Genomic DNA, 19333 nt, shown 5'->3' with positions numbered 1-19333 from the left:
CGATAGCGCTTGTATACAGAACATAATAGGCCACATCAGCCAAGTATGTGCAGCTATAAACATCAGGCTAATTGGAGAGATCTTGCCCATCTTTCTCTCGTAGTTAAAGTCATCAGACAGAACTGCACTGGAGCCATGGCCTCAGAGAAGCCGTGTGTGTTCAGTCCTCTGGTGAGCTGTCTGACCTAGGAGTCACAAGGTATTGAATGGATGTTGGTGAATTAGTGTCCCAGGTGTATGATTAAAGGGTGTGCTTGTGGGGAATGTGTATGTGTGTGTACTGTATGTGTGTCAGTAAGAGTGTGTGCTTCTGGGAGTGTTTGTGGGTGAGTGTGTGTGTGTCTGCGTGATTGGATTCCTACCACATCATGAGCCTATCAACCCATAACAGTCCTTTCTCTTTCTGTCTCCCCCTCCTCCCCTCCTCCCCCCCATCTTTTCCGCCTCTCCCCTCTCTTCTCTGGGCAGCCCAGCGGTTCCTGGTAGACTAGGAGCTGACATGAGGACATGCCAGAAGAATGCATCCCAGAGTGCTCCACAGGAAGCCGTCAGCGGACCTCCTGGGGAGATATCACTCTTAGATATCACTCCATGACTGGATCTTACTGCCAACTGTCATCGCCCGGACAACAGGCTCTGTCACACACACCGCTGAACTGCACACCAATGTGCCGTTAGGATTTGGCTTCCGGCTAAATGAGCTCAAATACAATAAATGGATGTCTGTCTCCAAGTTATGAACCATTCTGTCAGGTAAGTCTGTCTGTCTGTCTGTCTGTCTGTCTGTCTGTCTGCCTGCATGTCTGCCTGCATGTCTGCCTGCCTGCATGTTTGTCTGCCTGTCTGCCTGCCTGCCTGCCTGCCTGCCTGCCTGCCTGTCTGTCTGTCTGCCTGCCTGCCTGCCTGCCTGTCTGCCTGCCTGCATGTTTGTCTGTCAGTGTGTCAGTGGTTCATTCTAACTGGTCGAGTTTGAAGACAGCAATCAGTAACTAGGTGAACTAGTAGCTCGTGTCAGGAGATACAGCAGCGTATCCATGGGAACGGCTGATTGTGTCATCTGTGATGTCAGTCGCCCTGGGTGCAGAGGAGAGGGGGGAGAGTTCAGCTCTGCTGGGGGAATCAATCATTAGCAACACCTCCCATGCCCACCTCCTTCCTCTCACATGGCCACACACACATGCACACACACACTAACACACACATGCCCAGACTTGCCATTACTGTACAGAACTTGAAATCACGAATGTACATGATCTTATGTGTCTTCTATGGCAATTGTTTAAGTGAGGCACAACCACACACAGGCCTGGTGAAACAGCTAGTGTTGGGTCTGTGCAGGTGTGGAGCTAACATCTCCTCTCAGACACACTGGGGGGACACTCTGGGGGGACACTCTGGGGGGACACTCTGGGGGGACACTCTGGGGGGGGACACAGCCTTCTCCCTCGTGTCTTCACAGGAGTTCCCACTCCTCCTGAGCCCAGCCTCTCTTCGCTCGTAAAGAGCCATATGTGTTTTACATCTTAGCTCATCTGCGTTTAAGTGGCCAATCATCAGCATTAATGCTGTAATACACGCCTCTAGGGTACGCAGTGCTGGGCGAGGGAGGGAGGGAGGGAGGGAGGGGAGGGAGGGAGGAGGGAGGGAGGGAGGGAGGGAGGGAGGGAGGGAGGGAGGGAGGGAGGGAGGGAGGGAGGGGAGGAAAACAGCCTGGGAGGGGATGGCATTAGTTACCTTCCTCAACCTGGAGCCAAGAGATTACTGGGGCACTGCTGGGACAGTACTAACACACACACACACTACACAAACACACACTACACATCCATTTGTGCAAAAGCTTGATACAGCCTCCATAAAGCCTCTATTGTCACAACATGCGTGGTGGCGTGTGGCTCTTGCTGCAGGTGTCATTAACCACCTGGTTCCTCCCTCTCCCACCATACACAACGTGTGAGAGCCGTGTCTGAAGATGCAGACTGAGCAGCACTGTACTCTGTGTACAGTGAGGCTGAACAGCACTGTACTCTGTGTACAGTGAGGCTGAGAAGCACTGTACTCTGTGTACAGTGAGGCTGAGAAGCACTGTACTCTGTGTACAGTGAGGCTGAACAGCACTGTACTCTGTGTACAGTGAGGCTGAGAAGCACTGTACTCTGTGTACAGTGAGGCTGAACAGCACTGTACTCTGTGTACAGTGAGGCTGAGAAGCACTGTACTCTGTGTACAGTGAGGCTGAACAGCACTGTACTCTGTGTACAGTGAGGCTGAGAAGCACTGTACTCTGTGTACAGTGAGGCTGAGCAGCACTGTACTCTGTGTACAGTGAGGCTGAACAGCACTGTACTCTGTGTACAGTGACACTTTCGGAGTTGTGTGGAGCGGTAAAGAGAAAGGACACACAAACTGGTTCTTGCTTGCCAAGGATTCAAGTCCATTTATACACACAAGAACCAAGCCAGGGAGCCAATCATCAGGTCAGCAGAGAAACTCAAACCAAGACCAAAAAAGGGAATGCCGAGCCCTGATGTTGTTTTTATTGCCATCGAACAATTACTGTATAACCATGAGAATTCCCCAGCATGACTTGAGGTTGTTCTACAGGGCAGAAGCACTCTGCATGGAAACAACCTTCCTGACCATCGACAGAAAGGACTGTTGTGTTTAGGAAGTCGAAAGTGAACAGAAACAGTTTGATCTGATAGTGTGTAAATCACTTGTCTTACCAGCTCATAGTTGGTTGCAGGAACACAGGATGTGGATACCTGGGGAACAGAGAACACAGCATGGTCAAGACTGGAGAACCTGCAGAATACCACGGCTCTAACACAGAGCAGGCTGTTACCCTGCATGTACTGTCAACCGCAGATATGGTTAGAACAGCAGATATGGTTATAATTATCTGTAATCCAAAGTGCGTGCACCTTGTTCAGCACATGACACACACCGGAAAACGTCTTAATACAATTATTGAATAACAGAAGCAAGAGAGGTTAGTGCAGGCAACAGACATCAGGGATTTAAACCATGAAAAGAAATGTTGTCTCGTCCAGTATATTGTTCTCTCATGAAAGCTGAACGAATCACATTGGGTCCAGGCTAAGAGGCAACAGCAGGGTAACAATGGAGCCTTTGCAATGACCTAACTTTGATCTAACGACACACTGCACGTAACTTTCTCTTCCAACATGACATGATGAAACACCTTCCAACTCCCCACATCATGCGTCCAGTCAAACACTTCCAACAGATGACGAAACAATCAGCAGGGGTCTGAAGCTGAGGTTCATTCTTGCACCAGCATTGGGAAGTTTATTATGTTTAAAGGAGATTTTAGAGCTTCCGTCCACTAGAACTCATGATCTTCTAGCGCCCGCGCTAATCCCATTAGCACTCTGAAAGATGCTGCAATCTATCCCAGAGTTCCAAGCAAACTCACGGAGACTGCAGGGACCAGCAGGAAGAGGAAGCTCATAACCAAGTCAAACAGAACATTGAGATGAAATGCTTCCAGAAAAGCTGATGATGATCAACACCCAGACAGGATGCTGTCACCACAGGGCTGTCTCTGGCCGTGTGCCAGACCAGCATCATTACTGAATGATGCTGCTCGCTTTTCTAATCGTTCAGGCAATTTTGTTTGTGGTGGAGACATTTTCCAGCTTTAATCCAGTATGATTCTTTCAGGTTGTCAAACTGCTATGATTTTCATACATTTTGGAGCTAAACAGATCATAAATTCTCTTACATACCTGTCAGCGCTGAGGCTATCTCTCTTTTAGTGCTGAAAGGTTAGTCCTAGGTTATCAGCCCTGTTAACCTTTAAAACATCCCTCCATACAGAGAGGCAAATCCTTAACTAATTGAACCTAAAGCGTGGACGCAGGACTCCTGGGTTCTTGGGGTCTGTTCTGTGTTAAAGTTAGAGCGAGCACATTCCTATCTGTCCACAAAGCCCTCCTCAGCCAATAACTCTACCCCACTTGAAACTATCTTAACTTTCTATACGAGTCTAACAAGACAATAACTTTCAATGTCACAAATATCTCACAGTGGAGAGTAAACATTTCTAAGACTAGATCTTTGCACAGCCACCAGAAAGTCACACACAATAGCTTACAATAAAATGCATTCAGCCGTCCTGCTTAAATCCATTCCATTGTGTTTGTCTTAAATCTCTATTGACATGTGCTATGCGTATTACCACTGAGAACAGCATTCCAAATATATATTGTTTTGAGTTATATGAGTTAGCTCCCCGGATATATTTATATATAAGTTTGCTTTAACAAAAAAAGGGTTTAGCAAAGACATCCAATCCAAGAGAGCATACAAAACCTGCATTTATGGTTGCATTGTTTCAGTAACTAAAACCATCCTAATGCTCGTCACTGTGATTCACAGCAACAGGATGTTTGCAAAACATGTGACATCCTGTTGCTAGCTTGTGATCAGACTGGGGGATGGCTGTGTCCCAGCTAGCCAGACTAGCAGCAGCACATCTAAAAGGCTCCCTTGGCCAGGGGCCATCAGGGAGTGTGAGGGGGCCGAGTGGAATTAAGATGCTGGAGGATGCATGAGTCACCTTTGGTCATCTGAGACAAGTTCTCTCCTGGGGGGCCAACACCTACCCCCTAACGGAATCCAGCGCCGCTACTGTAGTCCTAAACAGGAAGCGCTCTGTTCTGATCTAAATCACATCCATGGTTACCACAGTCCGGGGATAGACCATGACGAGATGCGGATGCAATTTCCAGCGAGGTGCTGGGAGATACAACAAGTAGATGTTCCCCAGACAAGGCCTCGCTCGGGTATCTGAAGGAACCCGGGCGCACGTCTCCGATGGAATGTGGCGTGAGAAACGCAGTCTGGAGTCTTGAGGGGTGCTGGAAGTTGACAAGGTACAGAATCTCTGCCTGGTTCTAATCCCCACTCTCCTGCCCTCCTCCCCTCCCCACCATCCTCTGGCTTTGTGACAGCCTGACCTCACCCCTCCATGCCTCCCCCCTCCTCCAGGGGCCACGGGAGAGTCTCATCCCCAGTTCCCTGCTCCCTCCCTGGGTCTGGTCCACCTCATCCCCTCAACCCTCCTTCCCCTCCACCCTCAAGCTAATGCTGCTGACAGCTAGTCCACCTGCAATCAATAACCCTTCCAACACCTTCTGGTTCTCCACAACCCCCCCCCCCCCCCCACACACACACACACACACACACACACACACACACACACACCACACACACTTCTCACTGTGAGGAATGTCAAACATGGTGTAGGTAAGTGTTGGGGCGAAAAAGAGTCAACGATTCATTAACACTTGGAAATGGTAATAAAGGCCAAAGATCAATATAGCTAATATTAGAGGTTAATTGCAAAGGTTGGTCTGTTCGCTGTAAGTAGTCAATCATATTGGGGGGGAATGTAAAGCTTAAAAGTCACTTCTAAGGAATATTAGCACCCCTGGAAGGGAGTGAATATAGAAAACACAAAAAGGCTACTCCGGAAAATGTGGTAAATGACCATAAAAGGTCTGTGTACATTCACTTTAGGACAAAGGTCACGCAGCTCTACAAACAGACAGCCAAGAGGACATGTTTATTACGCAATTATTTAGTGTGTAAGAATCCCAAAAATGGATGACATTTAGCTTTATTAACTTGCAAATCTGTAGTCCCCCCTCCTCCCCACAGCACGGAAGGTTAGAGGCAGACCGAGCAGACTGTCCACCCACGCAGGAATAGCTCACATTCTGACGTATGTTAAGCAGCTATTTCTTCGATGTTACGAAAGGCCAAGCTAGCAGAAACTTCGCATCACCGTGTTTCCTGGCAGGTGTTCAAGGCCCAGGCCTTCTGGAAACCACACGGACGCTTTATCCTCAGCAGGGCAGGTGGGCTTTTCCAAATGGGACAACCACAGGTCAAATGTTGGGTAACCACGGTGTGAAAATATCACACACCCTCGAAAACCTCTGGGAAGACAGGCAGAGATGTAACCAGAGGTGCTAATGGATTTGGAAGTGGAGGATTTAACTAGTAAATGACGCCCGAACGGTGAAGCGATTTGGCTCTTCTGATTTGGCTCTTTCTATATTTCTACCATGTTCAAAGCAAGTCACTAAAGCATCCATGAGCAAGTGTCCCTGCACCTGGCCATGGCTCCCTCCTCAACTCAGAGCTGGTCTAATGGACTGAGTTCCAGGAATAACACTTCCTTCATCTACTGTTTTCATGTCATCTCTTCTCGTGTCAGTACCTGTCTATGGAGGATGTGATCTCTCAATGGGGACTCAGGCAGAGAATGGAGAAGTGTAGAGGAGGTTTCCAACACTCCCAGGGAACGGTTTGCGGAACACAAAGGCTTTGTCAGGGCTGTGTAGTCCGAGAGGCGGGGGGGGGGGGTCACAAGCGTGTGTTGATAATGTTGGAGAGCACAAGTGAGAGTAACACGATAAAGGCTAATTGTCTTGGTGCATTCCGAGCATGCTTGGGTTAACAGCATTAAAGCTCAGCCCATTTCCTCGTGGACAAATGTTCATGTCAACCAACTTTGCTGGAAGCTTCCCACAAACACTACTTTCAACCGTGTGTGTCCAGATACAGCCCTGCTGCATGACATCACCAGCCTGGGACCCATCTGCGCTTCCAGCATCGGGGGGGAACCAAACTGTTTCTGACCAAACAGTCGAGGTTCACGTTTTTCAACAACTGGAAATGGCAGTTTAGCTTTTGTACCTTAAAACGATCAATCAATTTTGTATTATTTTTTATTATCATTTTCTTTAAGGATTGTTTGAAGCACAATAACGTGAGGTTCCTACACTTCGAGCTACGTATGTTTTTATGCTGGCAAGAAAGAGAGGGAGAGAGAGAGAGAGAGAGAGAGAGAGAGAGAGAGAGAGAGAGAGAGAGAGAGAGAGAGAGAGAGAGAGAGAGAGAGAGAGAGAGAGAGATTGAGAGAGAGAGAGAGGTTCCATCCCTGCCCAGAGCCTCCATCTCCGTCGCTGGCACTAACACTGAACCAGCCCCAAGTGCTTTCATGTTTATCCAGACCCTTCCACTTCCATGCATCTGGCAGGTCCGAACAGAAGAATTTGGTGTGCAAATTCAATTTAGCAGCAGTAACCAGTACCAGAGGGCTTTCTACTGCCAGGGTAGTGGAGGTGCCTGGGCCAGGGTGGGCCAGGGTGGGCCAGGGTGGGCCAGGGTGGGCCAGGGTGGGCCAGGGTGGGCCAGGGTGGGCCAGGGTGGGCCAGGGTAGTGGAGGTGCCTGGGCCAGGGTGGGCCAGGGTGGGCCAGGGTGGGCCAGGGTAGTGGAGGTGCCTGGGCCAGGGTGGGCCAGGGTGGGCCAGGGTAGTGGAGGTGCCTGGGCCAGGGTGGGCCAGGGTGGGCCAGGGTAGTGGAGGTGCCTGGGCCAGGGTGGGCCAGGGTGGGCCAGGGTAGTGGAGGTGCCTGGGCCAGGGTGGGCCAGGGTGGGCCAGGGTGGGCCAGGGTGGGCCAGGGTGGGCCAGGGTAGTGGAGGTGCCTGGGCCAGGGTGGGCCAGGGTGGGCCAGGGTAGTGGAGGTGCCTGGGCCAGGGTGGGCCAGGGTGGGCCAGGGTAGTGGAGGTGCCTGGGCCAGGGTGGGCCAGGGTGGGCCAGGGTAGTGGAGGTGCCTGGGCCAGGGTGGGCCAGGGTGGGCCAGGGTAGTGGAGGTGCCTGGGCCAGGGTGGGCCAGGGTGGGCCAGGGTAGTGGAGGTGCCTGGGCCAGGGTGGGCCAGGGTGGGCCAGGGTAGTGGAGGTGCCTGGGCCAGGGTGGGCCAGGGTGGGCCAGGGTAGTGGAGGTGCCTGGGCCAGGGTGGGCCAGGGTGGGCCAGGGTGGGCCAGGGTAGTGGAGGTGCCTGGGCCAGGGTGGGCCAGGGTGCTAGACGGCCTTACTGGGTATAAACAACACAGGTGAACACGCCTTCTCTCTCTGAGGAACATGCCACAGGACCGATGCTGGTGATGTCTGTTCATCCTCTTCTCCTGTCGTGTGGACCGTCTCCCCCTGACCGCCAAGCTTGGCCCTTCATCGCCTGACTACAGCCTGGACCCTCGGAACATCTACCCAAACATGTTATTCCAGGATTCGCACAAAGGCTCAAAACAAATCATTTGTAACAAATTGTTATGTTTTGGGGAGTCATTTCTTGTCAGGCCTCCAACACTTTCCTCTAGCAAGGAGATTTCTGCTGATCAAACCTAAGACATATTATACTTTACATTTATTACTTTTATTATTGCCTTCTGCTTCACTCCTGGTCAGTATGTGAATGTTCCCACCATCATTAGAAGTAGTTCCACTTCCTCCCATCTCAAACTGGTAAACACTGCTTAGAACATCTCCACATTCCTCTCATCAAAACCTTTCCCTGTCACACCGTCTCTCTCTCCTCCTTCACTGCCTCAGTTCACACTATTCATCTTTATACGATTTATACTTCAAAATAAATCACCGTCCTTATACGTGCTTTAAGACGTCTTAAGTTGTTTTGGCAGTGAATGCTCTGAGACTGGACATCTATCCACGCTGTGTTTCTGTCCTGCTGTGGCTCTGACAGACCTGCTGTAGAGTCTCACTCCATCACTGCCTGGCAGACATGGAGAAGATACAGCCTGTTTCTTTTGTTAAGGAGTGTGTGAGGCCAATGTCCCCTCTCTCTCTCTCCCTCTCTAATCTCCCTCTCTTCTCTCTCTCCCTCCCTCTCCGCATCTCCCCCTCTCCTCCCAAGACTCTGCAGAGCGCGTGTTTACTGGAGGGTGATTTGCACCATTATCATGACTTTCTTATTGTCTGGCGACTAGCCAAAAGGCTGAGAGCCATGGAGAAGTGAGAAGAGGGGGAGGGAGGGAGGGAGGGGGAGCAGGGAGAGGGAGGGAGGGAGGGGGGGAGGGAGAGCAGGGAGGGAGGGAGAGCAGGGAGGGGGAGGGAGGGGGGAGGGAGGGAGGGGGAGCAGGGAGGGGGGACGGAGGGAGGGAGGGAGAGCAGGGAGGGAGGGAGGGAGAACAGGGATGGAGGGAGAAAGATTGACAAAGGCAAGAGTAATTAAGGATGAAGAGATACAGTAGATAAACAGCAGATACAGTAGAGATGAATGGGGAGGGATACAGGCAGATGATATGCTACCAAGAATGAAGGAGGGATGAGATTCTGTACCAGATAGAGAAGGAGAAAGAAAACATCAGGAAAAAATACTCCTCTCTGAATCCAGGAAGTGAAGCCCTGAGAAGAGGCAGAGGTTAATCTGGAATCACGAGGGGACTTAAGAGCAACTGAGGGCTTTTATTGAAACCCAAATCACTTCTCAACAATATGTCTGCAACACCAGAGGCCCCACAGTTAGACTGGGAGTCAAGTTGATCGTTTTATGGATTAAGGGCTTGACGTTTTGGAAAAAGTGGCAGATGACAGGACAAATTAATCATTTGGCATTATATGATGTAATTTATACTGAATGTGCTTACAGTGGGTTTATTGTACTGATAGTCTTTTATAGTCTGACTCCTGATCCCAGAGTCTTAACATTAATGTGGTGCCGGTCTACAAGAAACTAAAGTGCATTATATCACTCTGTAAACTGATAATGTAATACAATACTCAAACAAGTCTGACATTTCTTAACACAAAATCTGGACAAAAAACGTTTTTTAAACCAACTTCTGACTGCACTGCATATGCTGAATAATGACGTATAGCGTGTTCAAAGAACATCATCGTGGCTTGGCTTTATCTCCAAGATCTGGGACAAGCTGAGACGGGTCTGATGCCTTTAGAACGTTACGAGTTACGAGGCGAGAGCGGGAGAGCGGGACAGTGGCTGACTGGTTGGTGGGCTGGCTGGCTGAATGTCTGGCAGGTGGGCTGGCAGGTGGGCTGGCTGGCTGGCTGGTGGGCTGGCTGGCTGGTGGGCTGGCTGGCTGGCTGGTGGGCTGGCTGGCTGGCTGGTGGGCTGGCTGGCTGGCTGGTGGGCTGGCTGACTGGCAGGTGGGCTGGCTGACTGGCTGGTGGGCTGGCTGACTGGCAGGTGGGCTGGCTGACTGGCAGGTGGGCTGGCTGACTGGCTGGTGGGCTGGCTGACTGGCAGGTGGGCTGGCTGACTGGCAGGTGGGCTGACTGACTGGCAGGTGGGCTGGCTGGCTGTCTGGCTGGATGGCTGGTGGGCTGATTGGCAGGTGGGCTGGCTGACTGGCAGGTGGGCTGGCTGGCTGTCTGGCTGGATGGCTGGTGGGCTGACTGACTGGTGGGCTGGCTGACTGGCAGGTGGGCTGACTGACTGGCTGGTTGGCTGACTGGCTGGTGGGCTGACTGACTGGCTGGTGGGCTGGCTGGCAGCTGCAGGATCCACGTGTGCTCCTGGAGACACCTGGCTTCAGACCGACTCCACACTCATGACTTATCTGCTGCATCTGTCCTCTGAGAAGAGCTTCTCATCGAGGTGTGTGTGTCTGTGTGTGTGTCTTCCACACGTGAACATCCACACATACTTTCACATTCACACGTGTGTCACACATGCACTCAAATAAACATGCACACACACAAACACACACACAAATCATCACAACCCTGTTTAACATACAATCTCTTCGAAGAGTTCATATTGAAAAAATGTAGCGAACTGAATATATTAGACCGATACTGCTCCACTACGGACAAAGACGCGATATGTGAGCTGCATTAATCACTGCTGCAGGTTTCCAGAACAAACATTGAAATGTGAATGGAGAGAACATTCCCATTAGTGGAAAAGCTTCAGTTTTCATTTAACAGAGAAAGTCCTGCATTTGGGATTGTGTACTTTTTTACTTTTTAAGAGTAAAAATATAATTTTTACACACACACACACTCTTCAGACAGTCTGCCTCAGTGGTGAGAGTCAGAGCGTAAACAGGCCTGCTCAGGACCCGTCCGCAGCATGACGGCAGACACAGGCCTGCTCAGGACCCGTCTGCAGCATGACGGCAGACACAGGCCTGCTCAGGACCCGTCTGCAGCGTGACGGCAGACACAGGCCTGCCCAGGACCCGTCTGCAGCGTGCCGGCAGACACAGGCCTGCTCAGGACCCGTCTGCAGTGTGACGGCAGACACAGGCCTGCTCAGGACCCGTCTGCAGCGTGCCGGCAGACACAGGCCTGCTCAGGACCCGTCTGCAGCATGACGGCAGACACAGGCCTGCCCAGGACCCGTCTGCAGCGTGACGGCAGACACAGGCCTGCTCAGGACCCGTCTGCAGCGTGCCGGCAGACACAGGCCTGCTCAGGACCCGTCTGCAGCATGACGGCAGACACAGGCCTGCTCAGGACCCGTCTGCAGCATGACGGCAGACACAGGCCTGCTCAGGACCCGTCTGCAGCATGACGGCAGACACAGGCCTGCTCAGGACCCGTCTGCAGCATGACGGCAGACACAGGCCTGCTCAGGACCCGTCTGCAGCGTGACGGCAGACACAGGCCTGCTCAGGACCCGTCTGCAGTGTGACGGCAGACACAGGCCTGCTCAGGACCCGTCTGCAGCGTGACGGCAGACACAGGCCTGCTCAGGACCCGTCTGCAGTGTGACGGCAGACACAGGCCTGCTCAGGACCCGTCTGCAGCATGACGGCAGACACAGGCCTGCTCAGGACCCGTCTGCAGCATGACGGCAGACACAGGCCTGCTCAGGACCCGTCTGCAGCGTGACGGCAGACACAGGCCTGCTCAGGACCCGTCTGCAGCGTGCCGGCAGACACAGGCCTGCTCAGGACCCGTCTGCAGCATGACGGCAGACACAGGCCTGCTCAGGACCCGTCTGCAGGATGACGGCAGACACAGGCCTGCCCAGGACCCGTCTGCAGGATGACGGCAGACACAGGCCTGCTCAGGACCCGTCTGCAGCGTGCCGGCAGACAAACAGCTCCCTGTCCCTGTCCTCAGAAAGGCGAGGGTTAGCCACGCCAGCAGGACAGGAAGCTGGCCTCAGGAGTTTCCTGTCTTTATTTCACGACCGAGCCCCCATCAATCAACCCGGAAAAGCAAACACAAACACAGGTTTTTTTTTGCTGTAGCCGTGGAAACGGGGCTTGTTTTCCATAAGCATTCCTGAGGGAGGCTCAGGGGGGCCTGATGCCCCCATCAGGAGGAGACATGTTCACCTCGTCTTCTCCGAGGTGAGCAGTGTGTTACAGCTCTCTGCCTCTCGGAGGTGAGCAGGGTGTTACAGCTCTCTGTCTCTCGGAGGTGAGCAGGGTGTTACAGCTCTCTGCCTCTTGGAGGTGAGCAGTGTGTTACAGCTCTCTGCCTCTCGGAGGTGAGCAGTGTGTTACAGCTCTCTGTCTCTCGGAGGTGAGCAGGGTGTTACAGCTCTCTGTCTCTCGGAGGTGAGCAGTGTGTTACAGCTCTCTGTCTCTCGGAGGTGAGCAGGGTGTTACAGCTCTCTGTCTCTCGGAGGTGAGCAGGGTGTTACAGCTCTCTGCCTCTCGGAGGTGAGCAGGGTGTTACAGCTCTCTGTCTCTCGGAGGTGAGCAGTGTGTTACAGCTCTCTGTCTACCTGAAGGAGGCTCTGCTCTGTCCCAAAACACTCAGATATTTTAGCTCTTATACCTTTTAAAGGACTTCCTCTGGGTCTTCAGCTGTGTTCCTGGTTATCTGATCCGTTTTAAATGCGTAGGACCTTCACAAACTCCCCCTGCCCCCAAGACCTTATTCATTACGCTAAAAGCTCGACGGTAAACTATTAGAGGTTGGCAAACGTATAGACGAGCAGTCAGGCTAATGCACTCTGGCTTCTGGTGCCAGAGCTGAAGAGATGTTCAGGAGAATGACGTCCACATTAAAGAGCTTACGCCTCAGGTTTAGTTGATTAAATGATCAGATTGATTATTCCATCGGGACATGAACAATTAAAACGTGGACACGTTATGGGGAACCAGGGAGACGCGATGGCCCACAGCACTTTAGCTGGTGCGTTTATCACTGTGTCCTTGGGGAGAGCTGATGCAGTCTCTGTCCTGTCTCTCAAGCACAGAGGAATGATGCTGATGCTAACACACACAGGCTCAATGTACTTCTCCAGGGTCCTACTTCCTGGAACACACACACACACTAACATAAACACATGCACACACACATACACATGCACGCACACACACTTAAGAGTGCCACATTAAATGTTTTGACATTCTAAATGAAGTGGGAGATGCAGATATGGAGGTAAGCAGAGCTGTAGGAGCACTGAACTTGAGACACAAATGTAAACAGAAGTTTTGTAGCATAAGACACCCTGTTCCCTCTGACCAGATTACAGTTTTTCTCAATTGTTTACACACAAATACTGGTACTTGAGACACAATGACCACAACATGTAACTCATGCACCAACCCCATGGACCAATTCTGCTAAACTACAAGCACAATTCCTGCTTTACACTCAAATTGCAGTTCTAACACACACTTTTTTCAAAACACTACACACAATTCTCTGCATTTGGCACAATTTTCATGAAGAAAATATTTTGTTTTCACAAAGAACACACTGCCATTCAAATACGCACACTGACTCATTGCATGGACAAACACCTGTCACACAGTTTTACAATTAGCAATCAGAGCTTTAGAATAAAAGGGCAACAGGTGACCTTTTCTGTTTTTGAGCAATGGATGCCAACATTGGAAAAAGAGGCAGATGAGTGAGAGTAAGAGGAGGAGGACAGGGAGGACGAGGATGAGGAAGGCCAAGGACCATAATCTCTGATGAGATCCGAGCCGCTTTGGTTGACCATGTAGTCAACCATGGTCTAACAATGAGGGAGGCTGGGCAAAGAGTACAGCCAAATTTGAGCAGGTACACTGTAGCCTGACTCACTATGATGAATGAAGAAGAAGTGTTTTCCATTCATCATAGTGTTTTACATTGAGCACATCAGTGTTCAAATGGTTCTTATAAATGTCTATTCATATGATGGTTTGTGTTTGTCATTTGAAAACAAAATACCATTTTGAGATTAAATAACATTGTTTTGAATGTTACAAGTTTAATTTTGCAGGAGAAGTGAGGGGTTTTGCCCATTGTGTGTGTGTTTTTTTGATTTGTGTGTAGAGTTCTGAGAGTATGAGGTATGCATTCAGAAAATGTGTGTAACCAATCGAGAAAAACTGTAAGACCCAGAAAGTCTATGATTAACTCTTGTTCCTGTAATTGCTGTGTACATGTGTGGGGATGCCTGCAAGTGTGTGTGTGTGTGTGTGTGTGTGTTTGTGTGTGTGTTTGTGTGAGTGAATGCATGTGTGTGTATGTGTCCTTGAACTTAAGGGACAGAGTGGAGGGAATGGAGAGAGAGAGGGGGGGGGGGGAAAGAGTGAGAGAGAAAGAGAGAGAGAGTGGGGGGGAAGAGTGAGAGAGAAAGAGAGAGAGGGGAGAGAAAGAGTGAGAGAGAGAGAGAGAGAGAGAGAGAGAGAGAGAGAGAGAGAGAGAGAGAGAGAGAGGAGGGAAAGAGTGAGAGAGAGAGAGAGAGAGGAGGGAAAGAGTGAGAAAGAGAGAGAGAGAGAGAGAGAGAGAGAGAGAGAGAGAGAGAGAGAGAGAGAGAGAGAGAGAGAGAGAGAGAGAGAGAGGGAGGGCGGTTACACATCCAAGTTTGGCAGAGAGAAGAAGACTAGCAGACGAATCCCTCTTGCGGTTTGTTCAGCAGCGTTGAACACACCCTCCCACCCTGAAGAGAAACGAGCCATGCAGCTCCATAACGGGAGATCTTTAAACACACATTTATCAAGCAGCATTCCTCACCACACCCACACAAAACATTCCTCTGTGCCCCAAACATGCTCCTGCTCTTCTGCAGAACAGTCAGGGAGAAGAGTGGGAAAGCTTCAACAGCACTACATCACCATGAGGAAGGTCGGACAGATACTGTCGGATACTGAAGTGTTCTCTTGTTCTAGACTGGAGCGCACAAGGAGTGACACACATATGCACAGACTGACAAACGCGAGACACAGACACACACAGTGACGTCTCGTTCCCCCGGACTGTTCTCTGTGGTGTCGAACAGCGTTCCGGACGGTTCTCTGTGGTGTCGAACAGCGTTCCGGACGGTTCTCTGTGGTGTCGAACAGCGTTCCCACACAAGCATGACTGACGACGTTCGAGCGAGGCCGAACCAGATCGCTTCCATCTGCCTGGCGCTTCACCACCAGGACTACTGAACATGGTGAGGCAGGCATGGTGAGGCAGGTGTGGTGAGGCAGGCGTGGTGAGGCAGGCGTGGTGAGGCAGGCATGGTGAGGCAGGTGTGGTGAGGCAGGCGTAGTGAGGCAGGCGTGGTGAGGCAGGCGTGGTGAGGCAGGCATGGTGAGGCAGGCATGGTGATGCAGGCATGGTGAGGCAGGCATGGTGAGGCAGGCGTGGTGAGGCAGGCATGGTGAGGCAGGCATGGTGAGGCAGGTGTGGTGAGGCAGGCGTGGTGAAGCAGGTGTGGTGAGGCAGGTGTGGTGAGGCAGGCGTGGTGAGGCAGGCATGGTGATGCAGGCATGGTGAGGCAGGCATGGTGAGGCAGGCATGGTGAGGCAGGCATGGTGAGGTAAGCGTGGTTGGCCGGGAAGATGAATGGTGCGGACGGGATATGACATGGTCAAATGGATGCACACATTCTTCAGTAACTACAGCAACCACTGCAACTATGGTACACATGCGGGCTAGGAAAATCACGAGCATGCACACACACACACACACACACACACAGAAAGCTCCTGTCTTCAGGTATCTAAGATAAAACATATTACAAGTTTCCCCTTGTTCATCAACTCAGTAACAAACACTAGATTCTGTCTCTGTCTCTCTGTCTCTCTGTCTCTCTGTCTCTCTGTCTCTCTGTCTCTCTGTCTCTCTCTCTCTCTCTCTCTCTCTCTCTCTCTCTCTCTCTCTCTGTCTCTCTCTCTCTCTCTGTGTCTCTCTCCCACCAGAGACATGTTGAGGTGTCACTGCTGCTGTGTTCTCATGGTTCAGATCAGAGCTCTCAGGGTGGGGTGGTCCCCATGCCCCTTGGGTATCAACAGGGTCAGGGACGGGACACACACACACTCTCACACACACACACCTGCACACATACTCTCACACACACACCTGCACACACACACCTGCGCACGCACACACCTGCACACACACACACTCTCACACACACACCTGCACCTGCACATATACTCTCTCACACACACACCTGCACCTGCACACATACGCTCTCACACACAGACACCTACACACATACTCTCACACACACACCTGCACACACACACCTGCGCACGCACACACCTGCACACACACACACTCTCACACACACACACCTGCACACATACTCTCACACACACACACACTCTCACACACACACACCTGCACACATACTCTCACACACACACCTGCACACACACACCTGCGCACGCACACACCTGCACACATACTCTCACACACACACCTGCACACACACACCTGCACCTGCACATATACTCTCTCACACACACACCTGCACCTGCACACATACGCTCTCACACACAGACACCTACACACACACACCTGCACACACACACACTCTCACACACACCTGCACCTGCACATATACTCTCTCACACACACACCTGCACACATACTCTCTCACACACAGACACCTACACACACACAGACACCTGCACACACACACACCTGCACACACACACCTGCACACATAATCTCACACACACATCTGCGTGTGGGTATTACTACAGTCCAAAAGGTAGCGTAACACGGCACAAAGGAACAACAACTATTTATATACTTACTAATATTTATATACTTACTATTTATATCTTAACTGAGTACCAAGTGCATTTACAGAAGGAACAATGTCGTCACCACTTTTAAGCAGTGTTGGAGAGGAGGAGATTTATCACCTTATAAAGTCACAGTCTGGGGGTTCTGCATCATTTAACCAGAAAGCGTTGGAGATCTGGACAGCTGAACAGACAATGTGGAAGTGGACTTCTGCATGTTTGACCCTGTTTAGGAAACCTGCTTTAACCTCAACGTCGAACGTTAATCGTAGGTTGTAATGTGGAGGGCTGTTTGTATGGACGTAGTTAACTGTCGGTGGGATAGCTTGTACACACACTCACAGACAGTCCGCCCTCGAAAGGACCACCTATTGTTTACCATGTAAAGGGAAATATATCATTTCTGTCAAACGGGCATACACACACACACACATACACGCACACACAGAATATTGCAGTACCCTAGGGGCACGGCTATTGTTCAGTCATTTTTAGGGTACATTTATCATGTCCAACCTTCTCCACTCACCACACGCACACACACACACACACACACACTGCAGAGACAGCATCCTCCAGGGACCTATTGTTGGGCGTTTAGCGTCGGATCTCCAGTCCTGTCAGAGGAGAGTTACAGCAGGGAGGACAGCCACGCGCTTCTCTGTCACCTGAGACACACACACACATCACTGCTGCTTCACACACATAGGACAGAGGGAAGAGCCCACACACACATCACTGCTGCTTCACACACATAGGACAGAGGGAAGAGCCCACACACACATCACTGCTGCTTCACACACATAGGACAGAGGGAAGAGCCCACACACACATCACTGCTGCTTCACACACATAGGACAGAGGGAAGAGCCCACACACACATCACTGCTGCTTCACACACATAGGACAGAGGGAAGAGCCCACACACACATTCAACTCCAAAAAACATACTGTAACCTAGCAGTTGTGTTAAAAGATTAGTTACTGGTTACCTCAAATGTTATTCGTCTGTTAATGTACACTCACACGCAAACCCACACACTCAAACACACATACACACACACAACACAAACAGTCACACACAGACAGACACACAACACAGACACACATCTGACAGTACTTAAAAACCCTGTGTTTCGTCACACAGAGAAAGCTAATAAACTATGTTGCCTTTTCAGTTCATCCCAGAAGCAGTGTAACCCAGACAGCTGAGCGAGCAGCTCGGGTTCTCAGACACGCGTGCCAGTCCTTAAACAGACAGCAGTGTGTCCAGCCCTTACCTGAAACACTGCGGTAGCCATCCTCTCTCTCTCTCTGTCCGTCTCTCTCCCTCTCTCTTCCTTCGCTTGTTCCCTCAGAGTCTCTCGCCCCGTCTCACTGCTGCATTGTGCTTTTCCAAGTGCGCAGAGAGAGAAGAGGAGGTCCGTGCGTGCTCTGCACTCCGCAGTACAGGGTAATCCACAGTCAGCTCCACTACCTGGTCTGCTGAGCAAAAGGTGGAGGTGTGTGTGTGCGTGAGCCCGTGTGTGTGTGTGTGTTCGTGGTTGTCAGGCTTCACTGGGCTCCAGAGAAATTGCTCTAGTTTTCCGTCAAGTCCCTCTCTCTTTCTCTCTCTCTCCCACCAGATAATGGGCGTTAAAACGTCTTAAGCCTCTCTTTATACGACAGGCTGAAAGGAGGAATGCAGCCAACTGCGATTCTCAACAGCCTGGGAGCAGACTGCACTCAGAGCGGAGAGCTAGGATAGTCTGGCTTCAGGCTGTTACCAATACTCCTTTCCCTCTCTCTCACATCCACTCTCCTCCTACTCACTTAGACACTCTCCTCCCTCTCTCTTTCCCTCCTCCCTCTCTCTTTCCCTCCTCCCTCTCTCTTTCCCCCTCTCTCTCTCTCTCTCTCTTTCTCTCTCTCTCTCTCTGAGCACATGCTTTTGAGTGAAGAGAGAAGAGGGTAAGAGGGAGTATATATATTAATATATATATATATGTATATTATGCCGAATTTCCCAAGAAGCTAAAGGGGTTGAGCTTGAAAGAGGACAAAAGCCTTTCTCTCACTAGGAAACTTCCATTCCCCTCCCTCTCCCCTCCCTCCCTCCCTCTCCCCTGCCTCCCTCCCTCCCCTTCCCCTCCCTTATCCCCCCTCCATCCCTCCCTCTCCCCTCCCTCATCCCTCCTCCCTTCCCCTCCCCCTCCCTCTCCCCCCTCCCTCCCCCCTCTCCCCCCTCCCTCATCCCCCTCCCTCTCGTCTCCCCTCCCTCATCCCTCCTCCCCCCCTCCCCCCCTCCCTCTTCCCCTTCCCTCTCTTCCCTCTCGGTTACTTTCGCTGTTATCAGGTTCTCAGGTTACAGGTTAAATATGAGTTGACAAGCTCTCTTTCATACACACACACACACACACACACACTCAGAGTGAGGATGCTGAGCTAAATGAGTGAGTATCAGAGTTTGGGAGTAACTAAAACATTAGTCCTGACTGAGAAGCAGCATCAAACCCAGGATGTAATGATGCCCTTCTGAACTGAGCTTGAACAAAAAGCACCACCAATCTTTA

General features: G+C 51.1%; 1 protein-coding gene across 4 annotated transcripts in view; it reads right to left on the bottom strand.

The window, feature by feature from the left end:
• Nucleotides 1–18515, bottom strand: part of tns1b (tensin 1b) — a 75118-nt gene extending 56603 nt beyond the window's left edge. For 3 of the 4 annotated variants that reach the window (XM_067251179.1, XM_067251182.1, XM_067251180.1), the window contains exons 1-2: nucleotides 18062–18515; nucleotides 2724–2762 (exon numbers count right to left, since the gene is read on the bottom strand). In XM_067251179.1, coding sequence (XP_067107280.1) covers nucleotides 2724–2762; nucleotides 18062–18082 — 60 coding nt within the window. In that variant the 5' untranslated portion in view covers nucleotides 18083–18515. The remainder of the gene's footprint in view (nucleotides 1–2723; nucleotides 2763–18061) is intronic. The other variant, XM_067251181.1, reaches the window with a different exon arrangement.
• Between the last annotated feature and the right edge of the window lie 818 nt (nucleotides 18516–19333).

The sequence above is a fragment of the Osmerus mordax genome, chromosome 2 (assembly GCF_038355195.1).
Source record: "Osmerus mordax isolate fOsmMor3 chromosome 2, fOsmMor3.pri, whole genome shotgun sequence".
NCBI classification, from domain to species: domain Eukaryota; kingdom Metazoa; phylum Chordata; class Actinopteri; order Osmeriformes; family Osmeridae; genus Osmerus; species Osmerus mordax.
This window is presented reverse-complemented; position numbering and strand designations above follow the sequence as displayed.